This window comes from Zalophus californianus, chromosome 5 (assembly GCF_009762305.2).
Source record: "Zalophus californianus isolate mZalCal1 chromosome 5, mZalCal1.pri.v2, whole genome shotgun sequence".
Taxonomy (NCBI): Eukaryota; Metazoa; Chordata; class Mammalia; order Carnivora; family Otariidae; genus Zalophus; species Zalophus californianus.
The window spans coordinates 25,758,719-25,783,486 of record NC_045599.1 but is presented as its reverse complement, the minus strand read 5'-3'; the positions used below and the strand labels follow the sequence as shown (position 1 = coordinate 25,783,486).

Sequence of the window (24,768 nt, the reverse complement as noted above, 5' to 3'; positions counted from 1 at the left end):
TAAGGCTCCACCCCCACCCCCCAGAACCCATCCAGCGTGCCCATAAGAGGAGGCCCTTGAGAGAGCAGCGAGGGGCTGGCCTGGAAGTTACTTCATGCCAGTCTTCCAGAGTGGCTCAGTACATGGGCTAAGGACTTCCTGCTTTTCCCTATTTAAGAGCCTTTTTGCATACATTAGGGTTCCTACCTCTTTTCTAGATTAAGGGACTGCAAGTGTCAGTGGGCAGTTTCTGTATTCATTTTATACTGCCTTTTGATGGAAAAGGGAATTTCACCAGGGAAATTACCACAGATCAAGACCTGCGTGAGTGGGTGTGTTACATCTTCCTTTTCCTCTGTTTCCACAGCTGGGCCAACAAAATGGAAGCTTTGACCAGCAGGTCAGCTGCTGACCCTGAAGGTTACCTGGCCCACCCCGTGAATGCTTATAAACTGGTGAAGCGGCTGAACACAGACTGGCCTGCGCTGGAGGACCTTGTCCTGCAGGACTCGGCTGCAGGTGAGGAATGGTGAGCAGGTGCTTGGGGAGCCAGTGTGTCCGTGTGCTTGTGTCTGGGGAGTGTGCGTCTGAGCCTGTCCCAGGTCTGCAGGTGTTGGTGGGCATGTACAGTGTGTGGATATGCACCCTGCTGGGCCTGTAGCTGTCTCCCTTCTCTGTGGGCACCTAGCAGTTGGCTGTCCTTGTTTTTAATATGTAAGAATAATCAGTTCTTGCCTTGTCCTAGTGTTTTCATTTCCTCTTTTTTTAAATCATGCTTTACTAATGTGTTTTTGTAGAAAAGTTAGAAAACAAAATGATGTAAGAAAATTAGAGTTCTTAACCCGGTTGTCTAGTGATAAGCACTATTCAAATTCCAGTCTTCCTGCATTTGCATTTACATTAAAAGAAGAAATGGACCCATTCATATAGTCCAGGTAATGCAAACTCACTTGCTTTGCGGGACCAAATGAATTAACAAAAGTGAGTCAAGTGGGCTGAGTGACAGGGCCAACGTAAGCTGGGGATTATGGGCCTCATCTAAATCCATTGCCATTCATACCTTTTAGAAATAAAAACATATCTGTGGGCAGATTTGTGCCATAAGCATACAGTGATTTCCTGAATTTTCCAGCTTCTTTAAATGTCCATTAAATGTTATACAAAATGATTTTAATGGCTACACAGTAGTAAGTCAAACCTATGTAGTATAAAACTGGTCAAATTAGTGGACGTGGGATTGTTTCCACATTATCAGCAATTGTGCATATACATGTTTGTGCCTACCTCTGAATATTTTCTTTTTTAAATTCTCTTTTAAATTTATATTTTTTTAAAGATTTTATTTATTTCAGAGAGAGAGTGTGTGTGAGCCAGTGCAAGAGGGCGGGGAGGGGGCAGAGGGAGAGGGGTGCCTGGGTGGCTCAATCGTTAAGCGTCTGCCTTCAGCTTGGGTCATGATCCTGGGGTCCCGGGATCGAGCCCCGCATTGGGCTCCCTGCTCAGCGGGAAGCCTGCTTCTCCCTCTCCCACTCCCCCTGCCTGTGTTCCCTCTCTCGCTGTGTCTCTCTCTGTCAGTTAAATAAATAAAATCTTAAAAAAAAAAAAAAAAGGGAGAGGGAGAAGCAGGCTCTCCGCGGAGCAGGAAGCCCGACACAGGGGCTCGATCCCAGGACCCTGGGATCATGACCTGAGCTGAAGGCAGACGCTTAACCGACTGAGTCACCCAGGCACCCTCTCTGATTATTTTCTTAGTTTAAATTCTTAGACGTGGTATTTGCAGGTCAGAGTATGAAGTCTTTTAAAGCTTTAAAGCTTTAACCGTGCTTGGTGTCTTTTACTGTGGTGGTATTTTTTATGCGCTAACATTTTCCTCTCTGCAGGAGGTGGTGGGGCAGGCATGGAGGTGGGCCCTCCTGACTCCAGCCAGCCCTGGGCTCAGCCTCCTGGACCTGCTGCCTGCCGTTTCTCCCTGAGTTGGGAGTGCTGATTAACTTCAGACTGGTTGTCTCTGGCTGAGGCAGTTCAGCCCATGTGGCCAGACTGGGCTGGGCTTGGCTGGGGGCAGGGTGGCCTCTGGGGAGGGATTGGTGAGTTCAGCCCTGCTGGAGCTGTGCCCAGTGAGCTCACTGCCTCCAGAAGCCGTGGCTGCCTTTCCCAGCCCTCTGTCTTCCAGCCTGGGGCTGTAGCTCAGAACGGGCTGTTCTGCCGGCATTGCACTGCGGGGAGAATAAGCCTGCTGGGGTGACCTTCCGCTCCCTCATCTTGCTCTCCATACCCCGCCCCCACCGTCAACATCTGGTTCTCGTAGAAAACCTTGTAATTACCAGAAGGCAGACAGGACAGGCCCGGAGAGCAATAGGTTGTTTTCACCTCTGACTTGAGAGTTCTTGCCTCTGAAATGAGGGGGACATGCTGACGGTGTGGCTTTTTCTGGGGGCATGTTTTCTTCTTCCTGAATTCCAGACTCTTAGAATCCCTGACTGGGCAGCCATGAGGAAGGCAGGATTACAGCTTCTTGATCCCTGGGCATGGTTAGAAGTGGGTGTTTGAGCCTGGGGTCCTGAGAGTAGGTGGCTGTGGGTACTGCAGCCCCGAGGAAGAGACCAGGGAAGAAAGGGCCCTGGGGCTCCACTCCCAATGCTCAGCTCACAGGCAGCATTGAAACTCCTGAATCAGCTTCCCTCCACCTGGAGTCCTGAGATATAAGAGGTGCATATCTTGCTTAAGAGCTAGGGCTTGGAGTCCCAGAACAGCCTCCTTGGGCACGTCTGAGGTCAGGGGCTGTCCTAGTTTCCAGGCTGTGGTCTTGAGCGCTTCATTCAGGAAGCTCATGCCTTTCAGTTCATGGCAGGTCTGAGTTGTGGGAGTCCCCTAGAGAGCAAGAACCAGAGCCAGTGTGGTCTCTCAGGGTACTATGCTGGGCTTGGGCAGTCCCACTTCAATGCTTGATCTGGCCAGATGGTCCCCCAGTCCCTAATCTGGAGGGTAGAGACAGCACCAAATCCCTCCCAAGACTGTCATCATCACCTTTCTGGATGATAAGGGCCAGTGGTCAGTAATGAGTGGCCAGGTAAGGTTCCCTGAGTTGACCACCTCTGTCCCTTGGGCTCCTTGACCTGGAATGTGGGCTGGAGGTCTGTTTATCTGCAGCACCCGCCCCCCCAACACCAGTGATCCTGGATCAAGGTTTTCCATGTGATTCATTTTCCATTAAGTGATCAACAGGTCCTTCCTGAGTCTTCTCCTGTGTCCTTTTCAATTACTGTTTCTGTCCTCTGTCCCTTCTGTCTCCACTAGGGCTGACTGAGTGCTTTGGAGCCAAGACTCTCAGACTCCCACATGTTAACCAGTTTGTGGGGCCATCTTTGTTCAATCCCAAATGAGCAGTACAGGCAGTCCGTTCAGTGAGGAGGAAGAAAAGAGGACTTCATGGACTGAAGCTGTCAGGGAGGGCTTCCTGGAGGAAGGGGAAACCGCCTTTGAAGGAAGGGGCAGGGAGATTGCACTAGCCAGAAACCCTCCACTAGGTACCTTTCTGGTCCCATGGGGAATTGTACCCTTGGATCAAAGGTAACCTCTTGTTCTCACTCTCATTTGGAAGGTTTTATTGCCAACCTGTCTGTGCAGCGGCAGTTCTTCCCCACTGATGAGGACGAAATGGGAGCCGCCAAGGCCCTGATGAGACTTCAGGACACATACAAGCTGGACCCAGACACGATTTCTAAAGGGCAACTTCCAGGTACCTTACCACTCCAGGCTTTGCCCATCCAGTGGATGTGCGTCTGCTAGGCGTCTGGACAGGATTGGAGCCACCACCATCTTGTGGTCGTTACCCTCGGGCACACCATCGCTGCTGGTGGTGATGCTCTCTTGGGTTTCCGGTTGGTGCCAGTCCCCCTCATTCACACGACAGCCACCTCCTCTCAGCCCCGCCCCTTCCCTCCCACACCCTCTCCCCTCTCAGAGAAAGCCAAGGCTGCTGCTCAGGACCCCTTGGCCTCTGCCTCCAGAGCACTGCTCAGATCTGCTTCCATACCTGCTTCTGTCCCCACACCCTCTGATTTCTTTTCGACGAAGGCTGATCTCTGGACTCCCTGCCCTGTGTCTTGTGTGTCCTCAGTTAAAGTCTCTGCCCTGTTCATTCTTGGCCTACCCCACTTGGCTCTTCCCCCTGATCTCACACACACCATGGGTTCTTACTCATCTTACAAACCCCTCCCTCAGGACCCAAAGCCCTTCGAGTCTGCTGTTGATGGATCTCTTGGTTAGCCTAACCTGGCTAGGCTGCTGGACAGTCAGCCACACGCTCTTCGCTTCCTTGCTTCCCAGGTCCTCCTGAACATGCAGAGTCTGGCCTCTTTGCCCACCATCCACTGCTCCTGTCCCTGCCAGGTCACCAGTGGCCACTCAGCCGCTAAAGCCAGCAGTCGGGTTTCAGGCATAATGTCCTTAAGTTTTTCAGCAGTATTTGGCACATTGATTGTCCCAGTCTTCCTGATACTCTCCCTCCTTTGAATTCTGGGGCACTGATGTCTACTGCTTCTCTTTCTGACTTTTCTGCTCAAATTTTTTTTTTTTTTTTTTAAAGGCCCCTTTCTTTTGACTGCCTCAGTATGCTAAGAAGAATATATATTGGGTCTGGGGGACTGTTAGAGGCCAATAAACCCAGGGGTTCAGTTAGACCCCATTAGACTTTGGATGCCACTCGCGCATGGGGCCCCGAAAGAGGCACAAACCCAGGGAATCACAGTATGTAGGAGAAAGAGGCAATCTGTTGTCGGCTAGGAAAGGCCTAGAATCAGGCACTGAGGAGTCTGGTGAGCCACTGGGAAAGAGTGTAGACTTCTTATTCCTGCCTCAGTCAGGTCTTGGATCAAGCCAGGCCAGAGCCAGTGAGAGAAGGCCCCTGAGGGCACCTGCAAGATGTGTTCCCTGTAGCTGTGACAATGGTTGGTAGGAGGAGGGAGCCACACCCAAGCATTGACCTTGTACATTCAGTTAATAGATCCTTGCCTGTCCTGGAGGAGCAGGGAGGGCAGAAGGGAGTTATTCCACAGGATTCCTTTATGTAGAGTTTTCTCTAAGCACCTTCTCCAGGTGAGCCCAGCCATTCCCATCGCATATACATGGATGACATCCATATCTGTGTTTCCTATCAAGGCTTACTGCCAAGCCTCCAGCCAGTGAAGGCAAATGCCGTGGGGGCATCTCTACTTGGGTGTTCTGTGGGCTCCTCAAAAGTCACATGTTCCAAACTGAACTCCTCATTGCCTTTTTGAAATGTTTACCCTCCTCCCTCGCTCCTTGCCTGAGCAAACAGCACCTCCGTCCACTGGTAGCCCACGTCAGCATCTTAAGGCCCGTGGATTCTGCCTGTCTTATGTCTTCTTCACTTGGAGTCCCTAACTCCAGCCTCATGGTCACTTACTTCTCAACTGGATTATTGAAATAACGTTTTGACTTGTCATGTATCTCCAGCTCACTCCTGAAAATCATTCTCCGTGTGGTCTTAAGCACATCTCCTGTTTACATCAGTTCCTGATCACAAAGCTTAACTTTTAACTGCTGAACCCAAGTTCCTCCTATGTGTAGTCTTTGAGGTCTTGCATGATGCCCTCTCCCGGGCCTCCTTGCCTATACTAAGTTAAGTTTGTACTAAGCTACCCACCACCTTGCTTCCTTGTCCATCCCACACCCTCTGCAGGAATAGCTTTACCCACATCAGCTGGGTCTCATGTCTGTCTAATTGCTTTTCAGCATGCAGTTCAGCTGGTACTCTCCAGAGAGTGCTTTCCAAGGGGGTAGACTTTTGATGGGCTTCTGGGGAGGATGCTGAATATGTGGGAGCTATTCTTGACCTTCTCGGCCTCTGTGAGACATTTGGCATCCTGGGGATCATAGAAGACATCTTTATATGTCATCTCGTTGAATTTTTGCCACGAGTTCTCTGAAATTGATGGTATTGACTCTAGACCTAAGGGGACTGAGACTCAGAGAGGCTCAGTAAATTATCCATGGGCACACAGCTGGTGGGTGCCATAGCGAGGCCCACACAGACCCAGCTTTGTCCAGCTAGCTCAGCTGCGGTGTTATACTGCCTCTGTCATTGTGAGTTCCTGAGAACGGCATAGCTAAAGGAGATCTGTGGAGGCCCAAGGGATCAAGGGACCCCTTGATCCCTAGCCCGTCTGCTAACTCCATCTTGTGATTACTCTCCTTACCTTCCCATCCCACGTTGCCTATTGCTGCACTATCACAGTGAGCAGACCCCAGTCTCTGAAGTACCCGACCCTTTGCAGTAGGGGTTTCATTGTGGACAGAGCCGCACCTTGGTCATCAGGCGGAAAGAAGCCCCTCTAAGGCAGCTCTTCCATGTCACCCATGCCTGGGTGTCTGTTAATGGGGTTAACGGAGATTCCCCTGCTTCCCAGGGAGGGTCACAGCCCTTCCTTCCTCTGCATGGGGCCTGCTTTTTATTGTTCCCTGAGGAGTACACTCATGGTCCCTCCCACCTCACCCCTATCCTAAATCCTACATTTTCCCAGAGGTAGCATACTACATCTCATCCTTCTTGACTTGAGACTATCTTCAGGTCACTTTCCAGTGCCAGACCCATGGCAAATAACGTGTGCTCATAGGACCTGCAGAATTGATGCTCACCGAGGTCCCTGCCACCTAACAGTCAAAGCTGGCACTGCAGTCTTGGCTGTGACCTCCCTTGGCGTCTGTCCCCGCCCTGCCGCTCTGTTCCTGCTACCTGTCAGGTCCTGCTCAGTGTTAACTCTTTGTCCTTTCTCTGGAGGGTTCTGGCCTTAGCCACGTTCTCTACTCTCTCTTCATACTCTTACTGGAAGTGGTTGTCCTCATCTGTGGCTTTAGCTGCCACCTAAGTTCTGTTTTTTATATTTTTATATATTTTATATTCAACTAAGTTCTCTACTTTCCAGGCTCCTAGGGCCAGCTGCCCAGCAGACATCTCCTCTGTGGCTCACAGGACCTTCATACTCTTCTGAATACTACTGCTTCTTGGGCTTCTTCACAGCAGAGGCCCCTTCCCACATGGGAGAAGGGGAGTCTGTGGCCAGGAGATTGGCTGTGAGCCCCAGTCCGAGGCAGGCCCAGCCTGGTTGTGCTCACTTGGAAGTGCACGGTCTGAAGCCCCGGTGGGACTCTGCCGGGATGATGCCCCTCTTCCACTGGCTCAGGCTTCCTCACTGTGGGAGTCTCTCTCCCTAGCCCAGAGGCTCTTTAGAGCCTGACTGTTTGCCCTTCCTGCTGCAGGAACCAAGTACCAGGCCATGCTGAGTGTGGATGACTGCTTCGGGATGGGCCGCTCTGCCTACAACGAAGGCGACTATTACCACACAGTCCTGTGGATGGAGCAGGTGCTGAAGCAGCTCGATGCTGGGGAGGAGGCCACCATAGCCAAGGCTGAGGCGCTGGACTACCTGAGCTACGCTGTCTTCCAGCTGGGTGACCTGCACCGTGCCCTGGAGCTCACCCGCCGCCTGCTTTCTCTTGGTAAGGAGATTCTAGGGGAAGGTCAGAGCTAAAGGGGGGCCGGCAGGAGAACTAGTCACTCCACCGGCCACTACTTGGCCGACCTCCTGGGACTGAGCCGGTTTGACATGTTGCCTGGCCGGTTACCAATGGCTTACTGCTCTCAGGCCCATTCTAGCTGCTGGTTAGCTCTTTACCCGCCTCATTTCTGGCCCTAGTCCTTGCCCGGTTGCTTATGGATACACTCAGACCTGTGGCCTTACACACTCCCTTTTAAAATAGGAATGCAGTGGTGCCATGCATCCTCTGCTCTCCAGGGTGAGCCTTCACGTGGTCAGGATCAGCTCAGGAAGCAAACTGTGCTTCAGGATTGCTGCAGTGACCATGGCCTGACCTGTTAGTTTGAGGTCTGAGGTCTTACTGGGGGACTTGCTGTGGCCTTGGTGTTGTAAGTGTCTTGGACTGAAGGAGGTTAAAAGCACCGTGTCTTTAAAACCTATCTGTTCCACGTTTTACTGATAGATGGGATAATCATAGTCTGGAATGTCACAGATCAGCAAAGACTTTCTTTTGCTGCTGCTTTTCATGGGCCTTGAGTCTCATGCCCGCTACCATATGAGTGTCCTGCAAGACTGATGTGGGAAGAAAGCTTTGTAGATGCTGTCATGTTAGTAAGAGACTTGGCCTGGGACTCAGGACGCCTGGCTTCCTGTTCAGTCTAACCTTAGCCTGAGTCTATTAATATCTTTGGGCCTTGGTTTCCTCATCTATGGAGTGGCACAGTAATCCTGCCAAGCTTGCTCCTTTGTGTTGTGAGGCCCACAAGATGAGGCTATGGCATTGTCATATGGTGGTTCTTTTTGCCAGGATTTCAGCCTGCCTTGTCATTGTGGCCAGCATGTGATCTGGTCACTGGTAAGGGATGTACTCTAGGGGATGGATGTAAGTGACTCACAGCCAAGTCAGGAAGAGGCAGCAGGAGGCTGGACTGCTTCTCTAGACCTGCACCATTGGGCCCTCCAGGGAGGCCTGAGAGGAGAGCCCCCTGTGTGGCTGGCTATGCGGCCTCCTCTGTGGCTCCTTTCCCATCTCTGACACTGCCGGGAGAGCCCGTGTCGGCTGTTCTGCTCTGACCAGCGAGCCTGGGTTAGATGCTGTGGAAAACACAACACTGCGTTGCAAATGTGCTGCTGGGAGAGAAAACCGCTTACAGAATAATTTCCCTAAATGACCTAACAGATGTTCGTGGTTTCCTTTTCCTTCTTGTTCTTTGCTCTTTCTAGACCCGAGCCATGAACGAGCTGGAGGGAATCTGCGGTACTTTGAACGGTTGTTGGAGGAAGAAAGAGAAAAAATGTTATCAAATCAGACAGAAGCTGGGCTAGCCACACAGGAAAGCATCTATGAGAGACCTGTGGACTACCTGCCTGAGAGGGACGTCTATGAGAGCCTCTGTCGTGGGGAGGGTGTCAAACTGGTGAGACGCATGGCCAGGTCCCACATGTGGACCTAGATTTCGGCTCTGGATGGGCAGATTTGGGGAGGATGTTCCTCTGTGTAGGCTCTTTCCTCAGTATCTTGCCCAGTTCTTCGTAGCATCTGCTGAGGCTGATGGGTGGGTGTTCTCTGAGGTGTGGGATGGGAGACTGTCTCCCCCGACGTCCCAGGCGGAGTTTGAATCCTCTGAGTTATTGCTGAGCTCCCCTCCCTACCCCACCATGCCCAGCTTCTGCTGGACTCATGCTGTGAGGAAGACCATGCGTGTGGATGTGCCCCATGGGAAGCGGCGGTCTCCGTAGTGAAGATGCGGCAGTAGCTAACAGCTCAGTCTCTGGTGTCCCTGATTTTTGAGAGCCCTGGGACTCCAGTGCTTCCTCAGCAGGCTCCGGTATGAGGCGGTCTCTGGGCCCCGTCCATGTCTGTATCTGCCTGCCTCCCACTGGCTTCTCCACCTGGAATGGCCTCTCTCCCGCCTCAGCCCTTCTCACATACTCGTATCTCTGTGAGAAGGGTTAGGGATTAAGCTTGTGCCCCATGACTTGTGGACATGAGGAATTCTTGCAAGAGAGGAAACATTACGTGATTTGTGGGGTGTCGTTTCTCTCGGTCAAGCTGTGGGGCTTTGTTTGCTTCTGTGGTGAGGCAGGAGGGAGCGGCTGCTGGGCGCAGGCTCTGAGACCCGGGTCTGCAGCCAGCCAGCCCAGGGCTGAGGATTAGGACTCACTATGCTCAGAGCCTGTTGCTTTGTATGTTCCCCCAGACTCCCCGGAGGCAGAAGAGGCTTTTCTGTAGGTACCACCATGGCAACAGGACACCACAGCTCCTCATCGCCCCCTTCAAGGAGGAGGATGAGTGGGACAGCCCGCACATCGTCAGGTACTACGACGTCATGTCTGACGAGGAAATCGAGAGGATCAAGGAGATCGCGAAACCCAAAGTAGGTGTCTCTGCAGTTCCTTCCTGGGCTCCGTATCCCCGGTGTCATGGGGTGGTTTGTTTGCTTACTCCACTGGCCTTTGCCAGTGTCTAGCACGAGTCTGCTGTCTGGGTCCTGAGGTACTTCAGACTCAGTTTGACCTTGTGGGTTCACGGTCCAAGGGCAAAGAAGCCTGAAGGAACCAGTGTGGACAGCCAGGTGCTATGACAGAAGGGCTCCCTGGGAGCCGGGCGGGTCCACAGTGGGAAGCGTCAGCTCACCTGGTCGGGGGCTGGTGTGTGGGCGAGTTTTGGGGAACTGCCATAGGGTGCTGCCATCCTGGGTCGTGTGGAGCTCCCAGTTAGTACTGCGAAGAAGTGATTGACTTGGAGAATGAACATCTTTACACTATTCAGTCTTCTCATCCACAAGCTCTCCGGGTCTCTCCATTTATTCATATCTCGTAAAATTTCTTCATACGCACCCAGCACGTTTCTTATTAGCTTTATTCCTAGGTGGTTTTTTGTTTGTTTGTTTGTATTTTCATCATATTTTTCTGGTTACCTTGTTTTATTAGTTTACTGTATCATATGCTGAAGTATTGAATATAAAAGTACATTTCAAAGTAACAGCTAGTGTTTACTAAGTTCTTTTCTTTTTTGAAGATTGGTTTATTTATTGGAGAGAGAGCAGAGTGAGCGAGAGAGAACATGAGTAGGGGAGAGGGGCAGAGGGAGAGGGAGAAGCAGGCTCCCTTCGGAGCCTGACGCGGGGCTCAATCCCAGGACCTTGGGATCAGGACCTGAGCTGAAGGCAGACGGTTAACCAACTGAGCCACCAGGCGCCCCTGAGTTCTTTTTTTAAGATTTATTTATTTGAGAAAGAGCATGCATGAGTGAGTTTAACGGGGTGGTGAGGGACAGAGGGGAAGAATCTCAAGCAGACTCCTGCTGAATGCAGAACCTTCTCGGGGCTCGATCGCATAAGCCTGAGATCGTGACCCTAGCTGAAATCAAGAGTCAGGTTCTTAACCAACTGAGCTACCCAGGTGCCCCTGTTTTCTGAGTTCTTAAGTGTGACAGGCCCTGTTTTAAGTGCTTAACATATATGAACTATCTCGTCTGTTAAGTACACTGTCATTGTCTTCATTTTACCCACAGGGAAGCAGACCTGTGCAGATTGCAGCTAGTTGTTCAACTTCCTTACTTCTCTTTCGGGTTTTAGCTGACTCTCTTGCGTCGTTCGGACACCATCATGAGCTGCAAATAAGGAAAATTTTGTTTTCTCCTTCCTAATAATCCTAGTTCCTTTGTTTTTATCATCTTGTTGAACTGCTTGGAACTCCTTGAGCATGGTTAACATTTGGCTTCCTGGTCTTGTTCCTGAATTTCCTGGAGATTCCTCTGGTATTTCATGTCTAAGAATGCAGTTGGCTGTTTGTTTCATATATACGTCATTAGGCTGTAAAATTGTTCTTATATTTCTAGTTCATACAAGATTTGCTCCCATTTGACGTCATTCAAATAGAGCCACTTCCTGCCATGTCCCCACCCTTTTCCTATCACTGGTGATTACAAGGGGGGGCATTTAGCTGGATCCTCTGTTGCTCTGCACCTAATAGACTTGTAGTGGCCAGGAGGCCCTACACTTGTGGAGAGACGGAAAATAGGTTCCTATCCCGGCCCCCCTGCACCTCATCTTGAAGCGACCTTGGCTTGAGGTACCAGGACATCTAGCGCCCAGACTCAGCCATTGAGGTTGCTGAGGGACGGTCTAGCCAGTGCGCTTGGAGAATGGGGACCAGGACCCATCCTTTCCACTCCCTGGGTCAGCTGCAAAGTCCTCCAAGGACGAAAATTGTTTCCCTGGTTGCCAGGTGAGAGAGGCTTTGTTCCGCTAGGACCTCCTGAGAGGTTCCTCAGTAGTCCCTCAGGCCAAGGCACTGAAACATTTCTGTGTGTGTATTCATGTTGGGTGTGTGGTGCACATGTGTGGCAGGGGCGGTGTGGGGGGAGTGTTGGGGAAACTTGTCTTTGAATAGAAGCCATGACATGGGCCATTACAAGCTGACCTCTCCTTTCTGGAGCCTGTGAGGGACAGATGCTATTCTGGCTTTGAAGTAGGGCCCATGAGCTTAACTTGGCCTGCGGGGAATGCCTGGCAGCTGCTTTTTTGGGTCCCTGGCCTGCTTTCAAAATAGCCCTGCCTATCTCTGGGAGCCGAACGCGGCCGCCCACAGCCTCCTTGTGGATGCCAGGCCAGCGCTGAGGCTCAGAGGTTTGGATGGGGCTTAGCTGCAGCTGCACTTGTCATCGGGAGCAATCGTAGCTAGGAGCTCAGGGAAGTCCTCTGTCTTCGGGGCACTGCCACACTGCCGGAGCTGGGTGCAGTGTCCTGGCTAGGTGATCTCCTGACCAGTCTTTTGCTCCGTCCGCACTTCTCCATCCCTTCTGCCATCGACTCTTGCCTTGAGCTCTGCCTTGAGCTCCTCTCTGGCTGCCGTGTTACCACTCCGGCCCTTCCTTAGTCTGCTTTCCACGAGGTGTCCACATTCTGATTGTGAATGTCCATCACCTGCCTTCCCTGTTTCTCATTCGCCATGAGCTTGCTTCCAGGCCCAGTCTCCACTTGCCTCTTTGGCCTCTTGTCCACAGTCATGGTGTCACACCCATTTTTGTGCCTGGACCTCTGCATTGCTGTTCCTTCCCTGTTCCTGTAATGTTCCCCTACTTGGCTAACGCCTGCTTACCCCTCAGGTCTCAGCTGGGTGGTCTTGCCCTGACCATTCTCGACTGTATAGACTGAGCTCCCACAGACATGAAGCTTTCCCCGCTCCCAGCTCTCCCCACCGGGGTCCATGTCTTGGTCACCCAGTGTAACGCCAGCAACGTAGTAGGCACTCATTAAGTATTTATTGAAATTAGGGGATAGTGCTGTTGGGGTGGGGTCTGTGGTCCCACCCATGTGAGGTCATTAGGACAGTACACAGCTGAAGCATGGCGAGCTGCTTTTGGGCAGCAAGTGCTTCCTGGGAGAGTCACTGTTCCTGCCTCTGGAGATCAAGATGGTATGAGGTAGGTTAGGGGTGTTCGTGGATGTGTGTGTGTTAGCATACATGTGGACGTAGGTGGCTTCCAGGCAGCAGATCACATATTTCAATTTGTGCAGTCCCTTCCAGATTCTATCATCTGACCTTGTGAGGCTCCCAAGCGAGTAGAAAGTGTGCCTATCTTTGCTCTTCACAGCAGTGGGAGCCCAGGGTGAGCTGCTGCAGCAGAAGCGTGTTTGGGTACGTTTCTTGGCAGAGGAGACTGCTGTGGTTGAGAAGGACCAGGTCAAGAGGAGTGTACAAGGTTGAGGGGTCTGAATGTGGTGGGAGTAGCCACGCACAGGTGGTGCTCAGGCAGGGGTGGTGCGTGTGCCTGGTGAGGAAGCAGTGTGTCCAGGCAGATGGGTGGGTGGACAGCGGGGACTCCAGAGGCACAGTTCTGCAGACAGCACAGACCTGGGTGAGAGCAGGGCAGTGGCCAGGGCGTGACAGCAGAGCAGGAAACGTGGGGGCCTTAGACTCCTGCCCTTGCCTGCCTTGCAGGATCACGGTGCCTTGTCTAGGGCCAACTGCCTGAAAAACTTCTTTACCCCACTGGCCTGAATGGCAGATCTGGTCCCAGTCTCTCTAGGAAAGCACTCAAGGCAAAAAAGGATAAGTCTGCCCTCTCTTCCTGCCTTCCAGCTTGCGCGAGCCACTGTTCGTGATCCCAAGACAGGCATCCTCACTGTTGCCAGCTACAGGGTTTCCAAAAGGTTAGCAGAGGTGGTTGTGGTGGTGGGGTGGTGGTGGTGGGGTGGCAGCCCAAGCCCTTACCTCCAGGGCTTCCGCGTTTCACTCAAGGGAGCTTGGTTTGGCTTGTCCTTCCTGCTGACACCTTCCTTACTTAGAATACTCATCCTGTACTGCTTGTTCGTGCTGGCTCTGACTCCGGGGGGTAGAGTACGAGACCTCATCTAAGCCGCCTTCCCCGCCTTCCTTTCTCTCCCTCTTTTGGCTTAGCTCATGGCTGGAGGAGGACGATGACCCTGTTGTGGCTCGAGTGAATCTTCGGATGCAGCACATCACAGGGCTCACAGTAAAGACTGCAGAACTGCTGCAGGTATGGCAGGCTCCCGGGACCCTGGGGCTGGGAAGCGGGTATTTCTGGCTAGATGGTCTTGCAGGGTGCCCAGAAGCCAGGCTTAGGGGGCTTGCCCAGTGAACTGTATGACTGCACAGTGCTTTGGATATGGAGTGACCTCACACAGGGAAGACAGAATTAAGCATGCCTACTGTCATTCCAATAGTTATCATTCAACAGATATTGATTATCTTGTGTGTGCCCAAGTATCATACTAGGAGCTAGGGGCCAGGGGTGGGCATGGCAGACCCATTTGTATTTCTTGACTATGGAAGCTGAAATCCTGAGTTGTTTTAGGGACACTTCTAAGAGAGCTATAAATATCTTTAGAGGTCTTAGTTCTGATGCACCTGGTTCACATGCACTTGGAGGTAAAGTGTTCTGTGATACATTGATAGGAAAAGTGAGAGGTCAGGAGATGCTGATGAGAGTGGAGAGCTTTGTAGCTCCTGTGGAACCCTGGCTTTCTGCCTTTATTGCAAAGGTGATTGTGAAGACACATGGCAGTTGGGTAGAGCTCCTAATAATGTATCCTCTGGTATATATTGAGTTCAAATCAGTTTTGGCCATGCTCTCTTCTGAACGTTGGAACTTCTGGGTTCTATTATAAAGTGGTGACCTGAGACACTGCCAGAGAAGTTTCACTGGCAATTTTTTTTTTTTAAAGATTTTATTTATTTATTGAGAGAGTGTGTGTGTGTGCACACAAGCAGGGGAAGAGGCAGAGGCAGAGGGAGAGAGAGAATCTCAAGCAGGCTCCACGCTGAGCGTGGAGCCCTATGCGGGGCTTGATCCCATGACCCTGGGATCATGACCCGAGCTGAAATCAAGAGTCAGATGCATAATCGACTGAGCCACCCAGATGCCCGTTGCTGGCATTTTTTAAAGAGTCCCCTGGGTCTGTCTGGCCAGAGTTTCTATGTATTTAAGGATTGAACCTTTGATCTTTAGGCTTGGCAACCATAGATTTCATTAGACTATCGAACTGAAGATCATTTGGAAGATTCTCTGAACTTTTGCCTGGATACACTCAAGCAAATCACTGAATTTTTTTTTTTTTCCTCTAGCTGTGTCAGCAATCAGAAAACCAGTTTTGAAGGTCCTCTTTATGGATTTGTGTGAAATCTACCAGTTTTGAAAAACATGCTGATTACCTTTCAGTCTTGTGAAAATTTTATATAATCTTCAGTCCAGTTTAGTGTTGAGTTTGTAAACTTAATTTTTTTTTAAGATTTTATTTATTTATTTGAGAGAGAGTGCATGTGCACATGAGCTGGGGAGAGGGGCAGAGGGAGGGGGAAAAGCACACTCCCCGCTGCGCAGGGAGCCTGACGCGGGGCTCCATCCCAGGACCCTGAGAGCATGACCTGAGCCAAAGGCAGATGCTTAACCGAGCTACCCAGGCGCCCCAGTTTAATTTTTTAAAAAGATTTTATTTATTTGAGAGAGAGTGTGAGCAGGGGGAGGGGCAGAGGGAGAGGGAGAAGCTCAAGCAAACTCTGCCCCGAGGGCAGAGCCCAACATGGGGCTCGATCTCACCAGCCTGAGATCATGACCTGAGCGGAAATCAAGAGTTGGATGCTTAACCAACTGAGCCATGCAGGTGCCCCAAGCTTAATTTAATTTTAAGGTAGTTCCATAAACAAGCACTTCAATAGAGGACTTATGCCACATTTCCCACTTCCACCATTTCAGGAGCAGTAGGGACTCTGAGTGCACTAGGTGCATCTCTTGTTGGCATTGTTGTGATTCCTATCCTCATGGAGCAGGACTATTGTTAAGACATCTGCCACTCTCAGAGCCAGTGTTAGGACTCTCTTGGCCTCCATCGAGGACAGCATTCTGCTTGACTGGCTGATTCCATACCCTGACCGGTGGGCTGAGGAGACGGGATGGGACCTGTGCCCCCGTTGCCCTCCTGGCTGGCTCCCCGGCTCCACGCTCTGAACCCTGTATCACATGCAACCGAGAAGGCAGCAGCTTCGTACTTGGACGGGCTTCTCTGCCACAACCCTGCCTCCATCTTGTCTGGCCTGTCATCGTGTTGTAGGTCAGTGATCAGTGGGATCTGAATGCCAGGACTCCTTGTGGAGGGGCTCTTAAAGTCAGGGTTCTGCTGGAAGACCCAGACCACGGCTGCCCAGGGGCTGAAGCCCCATTTTTGTTTGCCTTCTTCTTCTTCTAGGAACTGCCTTGGCATTTCCTTTGCCAGCCAGCAGTGTTGAAAGCTTTGACCCTGCATGGTCTGGGGCACAGGAACCTGGGTTTCAGCACCTGCCTCTAAATGATCATTCAGTGTGGACTGGTTGCAGTATAATCAGTGCCTAGGCACCAGCAACAGCCTGAACTCCATGGTCCCTCAGAATGTTACAGGCTTCTGGAAAACAGCTAGTTCTTCTGCTTCCTCTTGACACTCTTTCGCCTGTAGTCGATGTGTTTGCAGTGGATCATTTGGAAGAAAAAGAGCAATTGAGGCTTTCTTATGAACTGGATGAAGGCTTGTCTCATAGTGGAAGAGATGCCACACTGCCAGAATTCTCTAAGACTGAAGGCACTTCTGACTTGATGGCTTAGCCTTAGTAAAGTAATTTCTGACCATTTATTTTTTTGTCTTCACTCTGACCCCAGTACCGTAAATACCCATGGTTTTCAAATGACTGGCTCTTACACCTTTGTAACAACACACTTAATGATTCACATGAATGCCTCCCCACAGGAATCAGTTTTTTTTGGTGGGGGATTTATTTATTTTTTTTATTTAAATTCAGTTAATTAACATATAGTATATTGTTGGTTTCAGAGGCAGAGTTCAGTGATTCATCAGTTGTATATAACACCCAGTGCTCATTACATCACGTGCCCTCCTTAATGCCCATCACCCAGTTCCCCCATCCTCCCACCCCCTTCCCCTCCAGCGACCCTCAATTTGTTTCCTAGGGTTAAGAGACTCTTAGGATTTGTCTCCCTCTCTGGTTTCATCTAGTTTTATTTTTCCCTCCCTTCTCATATATTCATCTGTTTTGTTTCTTAAATTCTACATATGAGTGAAATCAAAGGATAATTGTCTCTCTGATTGACTTATTTCGCTTAACATAATACCCTCTAGTTCCATCCGTGTCATTGCAAATGGCAAGATTTCATTTTTCTGATGGCTGCATAATATTCCATTGTATATATATACCACATCTTCTTTATCCATTTGTCTGTTGATGGACATCTGGGCTCTTTCCATAGTTTGGCTATTGTGGACATTGCTGCTATAAACATTGGGGTGCAGGTGCCCCTTCGGATCCCTACATTTGTATCTTTGGGGTAAATACCCAGTAGTGCAATTGCCGGATCGTATGGTAGCTCTATTTTCAACTTTTTGAGGAACCTCCATACTGTTTTCCAGAGTGGTTGCACCAGCTTGCATTCCCACCAACAGTGTAGGAGGGTTCCCCTTTCTCCGCATCCCCGCCAACATCTGTCGTTTCCTGACTTGTTAATTTTAGCCAAGGAATCCGTTTTGATGTACAGTTGCTTGTTACTAAAGTTGTGAGTCTCTGCCTGGAGTTTGCCCGGATGGTGAATCTGATTGCAAATCCTCAAGCTCCCGTGACACACTCTTCGGGGACAGTGTTAAATGGTGTAGACACAAGAGCATCAGCACGTGATCAAGTGGGATTCCCAAAACTGTTAAAAGATGAGTCCGCTATAACTACATGGCTTCTTTCACTCTGTGGGGTCTGCAAGTTTAAGCATCCCATCCCGCAAATGGGAGTATTGGAAAGTACAGTCATTCTCTGCAGGTCCAGCAGCAAGCGGTGACCAAATTTTGCAGAGTGCAGTGGCACGCTAATCCCAGTCATCTTCCAAATTTTCTTCCAAGTTCTCAACAAGTGGACCCAAGGAAAGTGTTTGTATTATCACTTTATCAACTGCTGAAGCCCTTCCTTCCTTAGATGTGCTTCCGGCCTAAGGGCCACGTGCTGAACCTGCCCTCCTGGCACTGTTGGCAGGATTTCCAGGTATTCTGTGCAGGCACCTTGAAGGCTGAAGCAGCCTATGATAGCATGTTTTTGTCCACCGATTCTTCATATCAAAATATTTAGTTTTGCGCACACTGAAAATCATGCTGTGCAGATTCTGGCACTACATCACATTTGATAGATATTGCTTTCTTTTGCAATAAGAGGATTTCCTTTCTTGTAAAGTATCCCCCCCCTCGCCTCTCCCTCATGTCTCTAGGTCTCTATTGTTGCCAGTTTTGCAGAATCTCACATCGGACTGTTGGACTCGCCAAAAAAGGATATGCAAAAAAAAAGCAACTTCCTGAACACCGATAGCTGAGGCCCAGAGGTTTTTAGGGTTTCAGTATGATACAGCGCCAAATGTTCCCAGATGGACATTGGTGGTACCACTTGATCTATCAGCTTCTGTATCAGATACTATACTTCGTCTTGAACTCTGTCTCTCATTCTGTCCACTGAGGCTAGAATAACCGTTTGTGACTTAAGACTTACATTGTGCTGATAAACTGTTCAGTCAGGCGTTTACAGCTTATAATCCAGTTACTGACGTCTGGTAGTTGCGGAAGCCAGGATGGCTCCGGTCCTGCTCCAGGCCCAGGCTGCCACCAGGGACGCTGAGGCGGTCGTTGGCTGCCCGGGTCCTGTTGTTTCACTTGGATGCAGAACTGCCCGTGCAGGGAACCACTGTGAGAGGGAGTGGAGTCTGTTCTCTCTGTTCCCTCTGACTGGGAACAGCAACCAGGGCACAGTGACCTGGGGCAGGAGCAGTGTCAGGTCCTCAGGAGCTCCCAAACTAGCATAAAAACGAAGTTCCTGTCTTGAGTTTCTTTTTGGATTTCCTCTGGATTACCTTCTTGTTATCTTGCAAACACATAGGGCCCCGGCCAGGGCCTGCCTCATGGAAGGCGCTCTCTTCTGCCCTCTGAGTGTCCCTGAAGGGCTGGAGCTTCTCCGCCGTGGCTGTCTGCAGGTTGCCCGTTTTTTTGTGTTTGGGAAACCCCATTCATGCTGTGGTCTGACTCTTGGACACAGCCGTGGATACATTTGATGTGTTCGGTGTCCCAGTGCTGGCAGGGCGTAGTTATCCACCTTCGAGAGGATGCACTTGGGGGTTCTGGTTATTAAGGGATGCAGGTTGTTTTGGTTGTTGTGGGGAGACGGTATCCCTGGGGAGATGGGCTGCTTCAGGACTGTTCATGCTGCTGACAAGATCCAATGCTGTTCTTTCCCACCAGGTTGCTAATTATGGAATGGGAGGACAGTACGAGCCACATTTTGACTTCTCTAGGGTAAGGCCTAAACCATGGGTGTTTCCACAGGGCCCCGTTCCAGCTGATTTGAGAAAGCTGGAGCTTCTCAGAGTATTTCAGCCTCTACATCAGCTCCTCCCACTCCCCGTGCCTTACCAGGACCAGGCCTTTGTTCCTGGAAAAGTCCAAATCGGGAAGCACGGGGCCTGTGGAGCCCAGTGCAGCCTGGCTGTTTCCCTGTGCCATGACTTAGCATCGGCCCTGACTAGGTCTTTGTGAAGGCTCTTCCTGCCCCCTTCCCCTGTGTTTCCTTTGCAGCTCTGGTCCATGGTCCAGGCTGATGTATGGAACACACGCTTAGTGTCCTCCCTTGACCCTTTCGGCCCCAGTCCTGTGAGTGGGGGGTGGAACCATCTGCAAATGTGGGTGAAAGTTGTTGTTTGTTGCAGCGACCTTTTGACAGCGGCCTCAAAACGGAGGGGAATAGGTTAGCGACGTTTCTTAACTATGTAAGTATTGGGGCCAGGTCCACTGTTCATTCTCACTTAATTTTATAGAAAAATGAGCAAGATGCTTTCAAGCGTTTAGGGACGGGGAATCGTGTGGCCACGTTCTTAAACTACGTGAGTATGATGCATGCAGCAAATGGGCCTTTGGGGAACCTGGGTCCAGAGTGCTATCTGACATCCACTCCTGTCAGGGCTGGTAGCACCAGCTGTCGCTCAGTGGCTGGGTTCCTTCTGGCCCTCAGCACTCTTCTTGGCTGGAGGAGAGAGTTGGCCAGTGTTCCCTTCTGTGTGCTCACCCACACCCCTTGATGTTTACATCCCTGGCTCCTTTTGATGGGCCCAGTGCTAGTCAGGACTTTTGGGGTGAGTGCTCTGGAGAGTTCCCTCCTTGGCGGCAGAGTGAGGAGGCTGCCATGAGGTGCTCTTAAATGAAAGATGCCTTTGTTTCCCCAGAGCTTGGTGGCCTGCCTCCCGTCTGCTGCCTGTGCTTCAGCCACAGGCCATTGGGTTTACCTCTCACACGAGGAGCAGTTTGCTTTCCCTCTGCTTAGCCCGCTCTAAAGAGGCATACAAACTGTCAAGTAACTTAGAGACAGAAGCCCACGGCCATCTTTTCCTTTGGTGTCTCATTTAAGTTTTGTGTGTGGTTACTATGTTCTGGGGCTGGCCATGAACATGCTGGTGAGCAGGACACGTGGAGTCTCTCATGGGGTTTACGGTCTAATATGAGGGACTTGCTTTAACCATCGGAGAGGTAATTTATTTAGTTACCATGGTGACAAATACCTTGAAAAAGTATTTGTGGCTCAGGGTTGAGGTTCAGAGAAGGCCTCCCTGGGGAGTAATGTGTCAGTGGAGACTTGAAGGTTGAGTGGAAATTAGTTGGTGGAACATGCTTTCTGGCAGAGGGGAGAATGTGTGGAGACCTGGAAGAGGGAAGGAGCTGGGGATGTTGGAAAAAGGGAAGAAGACGCGTGTGACTCAGAGGCAGTGGCTTGAGACGAGAGCGGCTGGAGAGAGAATGGCTGCTGAGACTGACAGGGCCTTTGGGTTCTAGAAAAGAGCCTGGATTTGATCCCCAGGGCTGTGGGAAGCCATCAAAGGTTTTCATCTTATTCGTTTACCATGTGTCTGTTGAGTGCTCTTTAGTCTGTCTGGCATGCATCCTGTGAAAATATTTTTAAACCTCCACATTTTATTACATTATAGACAAAAAACTTGAAGTAAGACAGCCGGTTGAGAGAGAAGTGGTGCCTTGGGCATGAGTTGAGGCACGCTTTGTGGGCATAAGTGTAGCCTCCCTACTGTGGAGCTTGTGTTCCATTTAGTTTGGGGCCTCCCTGGGAGAAAGCAGGGCCTGTGGAACCACACCCTGTCTGCTCACCTAGCTGGCCCTGGGGAGGGCTGCTAGAACCAGAGAAACAGAGCCCACAGTGGGGGCCACAGATGGTGTTGGGAGCAGCAAGGAGCTTTGGGCTAGGGCAGCTCACAGGGCACGGTGCCTTTGGCGTGGCCCAGACTGGGTGGTGATGCAAGAACGGGGGTTCAGGCAGGCATTCTCCATGTCCAGACTGAGATTGTTCCCATCCGAGGACAGCCAGGATTTGGGTCTCCTGCAGGGCTACCGCTCTCAAGTGCCCCTGGCCTGGGACTATCCTGATGAACCGCATAGATTAAGCAGGGTTTAGGGAGGGGTAATGCATGGGATGCGCTTTTCTTGGTGGAAGGGCCGGCTGTGGAGCAGAGCCTTCAAGCAGTGCCACTCCTGCTCAGAGAAAGGTAATCTGCATACTTGTGTCCTTGTGGCTCAGCTGCTCTGAGAGCTTTGAGTACAAGGGCCAAGCTCTGTGCCTTGTGTTCTCAGATGAGCGACGTAGAAGCTGGTGGTGCCACTGTTTTTCCTGATCTGGGGGCTGCGATTTGGCCTAAGAAGGTAAGTTCTAGTTTTTGTGGGTCACTGGTTGAAGCTCTGTTCCCATTCCCTGGCCTCCTTGACTCTTACTGTGAGAGCCCTTAGCCCCTTCCTGCCTGAACTCTGACGTTGTGGCCTCAGCTTCCATCTGGGGAGATGGGCTGGGAAGGGAAGTCACTTTGGGGGAAGGTGGATTATTAAACATCTGCCCCACCATTGAAGGGTGGATACTTCTGTGCTGTTGGAATGCCAGAGCCCTGTCCCTTTGTACACGGGAAAGTGAGGGTGTTTCTGCTTAGGGAGGTGTTCAGGGTCAGGTCCTTGAGCCCTAAATCTAAGAGTGTTGTCTGACGGGCTCTTTTTCCTAGGGCACAGCCGTATTCTGGTACAACCTCCTGCGGAGCGGGGAAGGTGACTACCGTACGAGACACGCTGCCTGCCCCGTGCTTGTGGGCTGCAAGTGGGGTGAGTGGCTTGGTGGTCTCAGCCTGGGCTCTTGTGGTCAGCCTTAGACTCTGAGTTGGGAGATACCTGCTGCCCTATTTTCACAGTGCCAAGACTGTCTTCCTTTTTGAGTTTTTCCTTTTTCCCCTGCTAACTGGTTGTCTCATCTCAGCCATGTAGCTGTCCACAGAGCTGATTATGGGCCAGGACAGCTGGTTGGGAACACACTCAGAGATGCCCACAGAGCTGAGGAAGCTCCAAGGAAGAATAGCTACACAACCATTGTAGGTCCAGGATGGCTCCCAGAGGAGTAGACTCTGGCAGGGGTTCTGAGGGAGCAGTGGTAGAGAACTGGAATCAGAATGGGGAAGGGGTGACCCAGGCAAGCAAGGCTCACATGGAACAAGGCCGACACTAAAACTGACGTCATGGGTGTGGGGACCAGCTGCCTTTGTCACTTGCATTAGGGGAGACCTGTGGCACAGGGGCCATGAGATGAGGCTCAAGGCTGGGACCAAACTTCAGAGGCTGAAGCTGGAGGTTTGTTCTGGAAGCAGCTATGGTGAACCAGGGAGAGATTTTGGCCAGGATGATAGGAAGTGATTGCAGACAGAGGAGTTTATATCCTCTTGGAGAGTTTTGGGGGTAATAGTGGTAGGTTCACAGAAAATTAAGCAAGTAGAAACTAAATGAAGCAATTGCTGACTTCAGGGAAAAGAAAAAGTTGTACGAGAAATGTCAGCATACACTACTAGGTGGCTCAGGCATGAGCAACATTTACGTGACATGATAATGTTAATTAAAATTTGTGATTTGACACCATTGAGAAGATAGGAGGTGGTAAGTATGTGTTTTAGGGGTAGTATAAAAGAATTCCAAAATTGGAAGTCAAGAGATAGCAGCATAAGCATGTTATTTAGAAATATGTGGTTGAGTATCAGAAGAAACAACTAAAGGAGGCGAGTGTCCTCCAGAAGTGGGGTTTGGCAGTGGAAGGGGTGGGTAGGAGATTGCCGTTTATCATTATAAGCTTTGTAGACACTTTAATTTTTTTTCACCTGAGTACATTTATATTTTAAAAGCTCTGTGGCTTCAGTAGTGCATCAGGATAAGTTTGTTTTGTCATTCTAAGAGTCTTGTGTTAAGGAACGAACTAGTGGCCCGTGTGGATTGGAGGCCCAGCTTTAGGTGACAGTGCTGGCCAGCTCAGCGCCTCTGCTGCCCACAGCACACACACTGGGTCGGCTGGCCCACAGGTCTTGAGGTTGATGTCCAGGCCCTCCACAGTCCTGACAGGCTTCCTCGTCCTTAGCTTCTGTATCTCAGTTCTTCCCCAGTAATACAAGCTGCTTGGGGTCCTCGATACACACCAGGGTAGTTCATGCCTTGATGTCTTTCTCATCCTGTTCCCACTTCCTGGACCCCCTTGATAAAGGAATCATCTGGTATATCCATCTTCTCCCTTGGATAACTCCTGTGCAGCACCATGGCCCAGCCTGGAGTCTCCTCTTCCCTCACATGGTTAGGTGCCCTTTGGTTCAGTTTCCAGGGCAATGTACACATATGTATCTTTTATCATCTTTGAACAGTTATCTGTTTATATATAGGTCTTCCTTACTTTATATATAGGTCTTCCTTACCAGCTCATGAGCAACTTGAAGTATGAGACCATACCTTACTCATGTTTGAGTCCCAAGGCCCAGTGCAGGATTCATCATGAAGGAGTCATTCATTCTGGCTGCTAAACTGCAGGAGTCATCATGAAGGAGTCATTCATTCTGGCTGCTAAACTAACCAACAGGATTGTAACGTATTTTCTTTCTGTTCACAGTCTCAAATAAGTGGTTCCATGAACGAGGACAGGAATTCTTGAGGCCATGTGGATCGACAGAAGTTGACTGACTTCCTTTTCTGCCCCTCTCCTTCCTGGCCCTACAGCCCATGTCATCCTCAAGTTCAACATGACAGACACCTTTGTATGTTCCAGGCCCTGTCACTTGGGTCTTTGTTGGAGTGAATGTTTGTCTGGAGCAAACGGAGAGCTGACTTGGGAGGGTCCCAGGTGACCTGGGTTCTGACCTCCCTGGTCACCCTGTGCCACCTCTGGCCACAAAGGCTGGGTCAGAGTGGCTGCAGCAGAGTCAGGCTGTCTAGCACCTAGCAAGGTGCCTTTGTACCTCAGATGTTTTCCGTGTGAGGGGTTTCGGTGAACCAAAGTTCTGATACCTTGTTTACATGTTTTTATGGCATTTCTATCAATGTGGCTTTAACCAAAAAATAAAGTGTCCCTGCCGGAAGCCTTAAAAGAGCCTTATTTGGAGTATTTTTTAAGATGGGGGAGCTTATACGAAGTTCACTGTTTCTCTCCTATGCATGTCTGTGCAGGCAGAATCTGGGTCGTGAATACTTGATTGGCAAAACCTTGACCTTGGGTTCTACACTGGTTTCAACACTTACATTTCCAAGCTTCAGTATCCTTTCTGGAAAGTGAGGGAAACAGTCTCTCCTTGCCTTCTAGAAACATAGTGATCACGTATGTTCATGACTATTTTGCTGTTAAAATTTGAAATTTT

General features: G+C 50.4%; 1 protein-coding gene across 5 annotated transcripts in view; it reads left to right on the top strand.

The window, feature by feature from the left end:
• The window catches only part of P4HA2 (prolyl 4-hydroxylase subunit alpha 2), a 33,732-nt gene extending 9,205 nt beyond the window's left edge, over positions 1–24,527 (top strand). Inside the window, exons 4-16 of one of the 5 annotated variants that reach the window (XM_027606758.2) lie at positions 347–498; positions 3,581–3,718; positions 7,261–7,500; positions 8,763–8,956; positions 9,740–9,916; positions 13,629–13,699; positions 13,947–14,046; positions 19,316–19,369; positions 19,780–19,839; positions 19,888–19,953; positions 21,704–21,772; positions 22,120–22,216; positions 24,027–24,522. In XM_027606758.2, coding sequence (XP_027462559.1) covers positions 347–498; positions 3,581–3,718; positions 7,261–7,500; positions 8,763–8,956; positions 9,740–9,916; positions 13,629–13,699; positions 13,947–14,046; positions 19,316–19,369; positions 19,780–19,839; positions 19,888–19,953; positions 21,704–21,772; positions 22,120–22,216; positions 24,027–24,097 — 1,489 coding nt within the window. In that variant the 3' untranslated portion in view covers positions 24,098–24,522. Of the gene's footprint in view, positions 1–346; positions 499–3,580; positions 3,719–7,260; positions 7,501–8,762; positions 8,957–9,739; positions 9,917–13,628; positions 13,700–13,946; positions 14,047–19,315; positions 19,370–19,779; positions 19,840–19,887; positions 19,954–21,703; positions 21,773–22,119; positions 22,217–24,026 lie in introns of all 5 variants that reach the window. The other 4 variants (XM_027606754.1, XM_027606755.1, XM_027606756.2 and 1 more) reach the window with 4 other exon arrangements.
• The last annotated feature ends 241 nt before the right edge of the window (positions 24,528–24,768 follow it).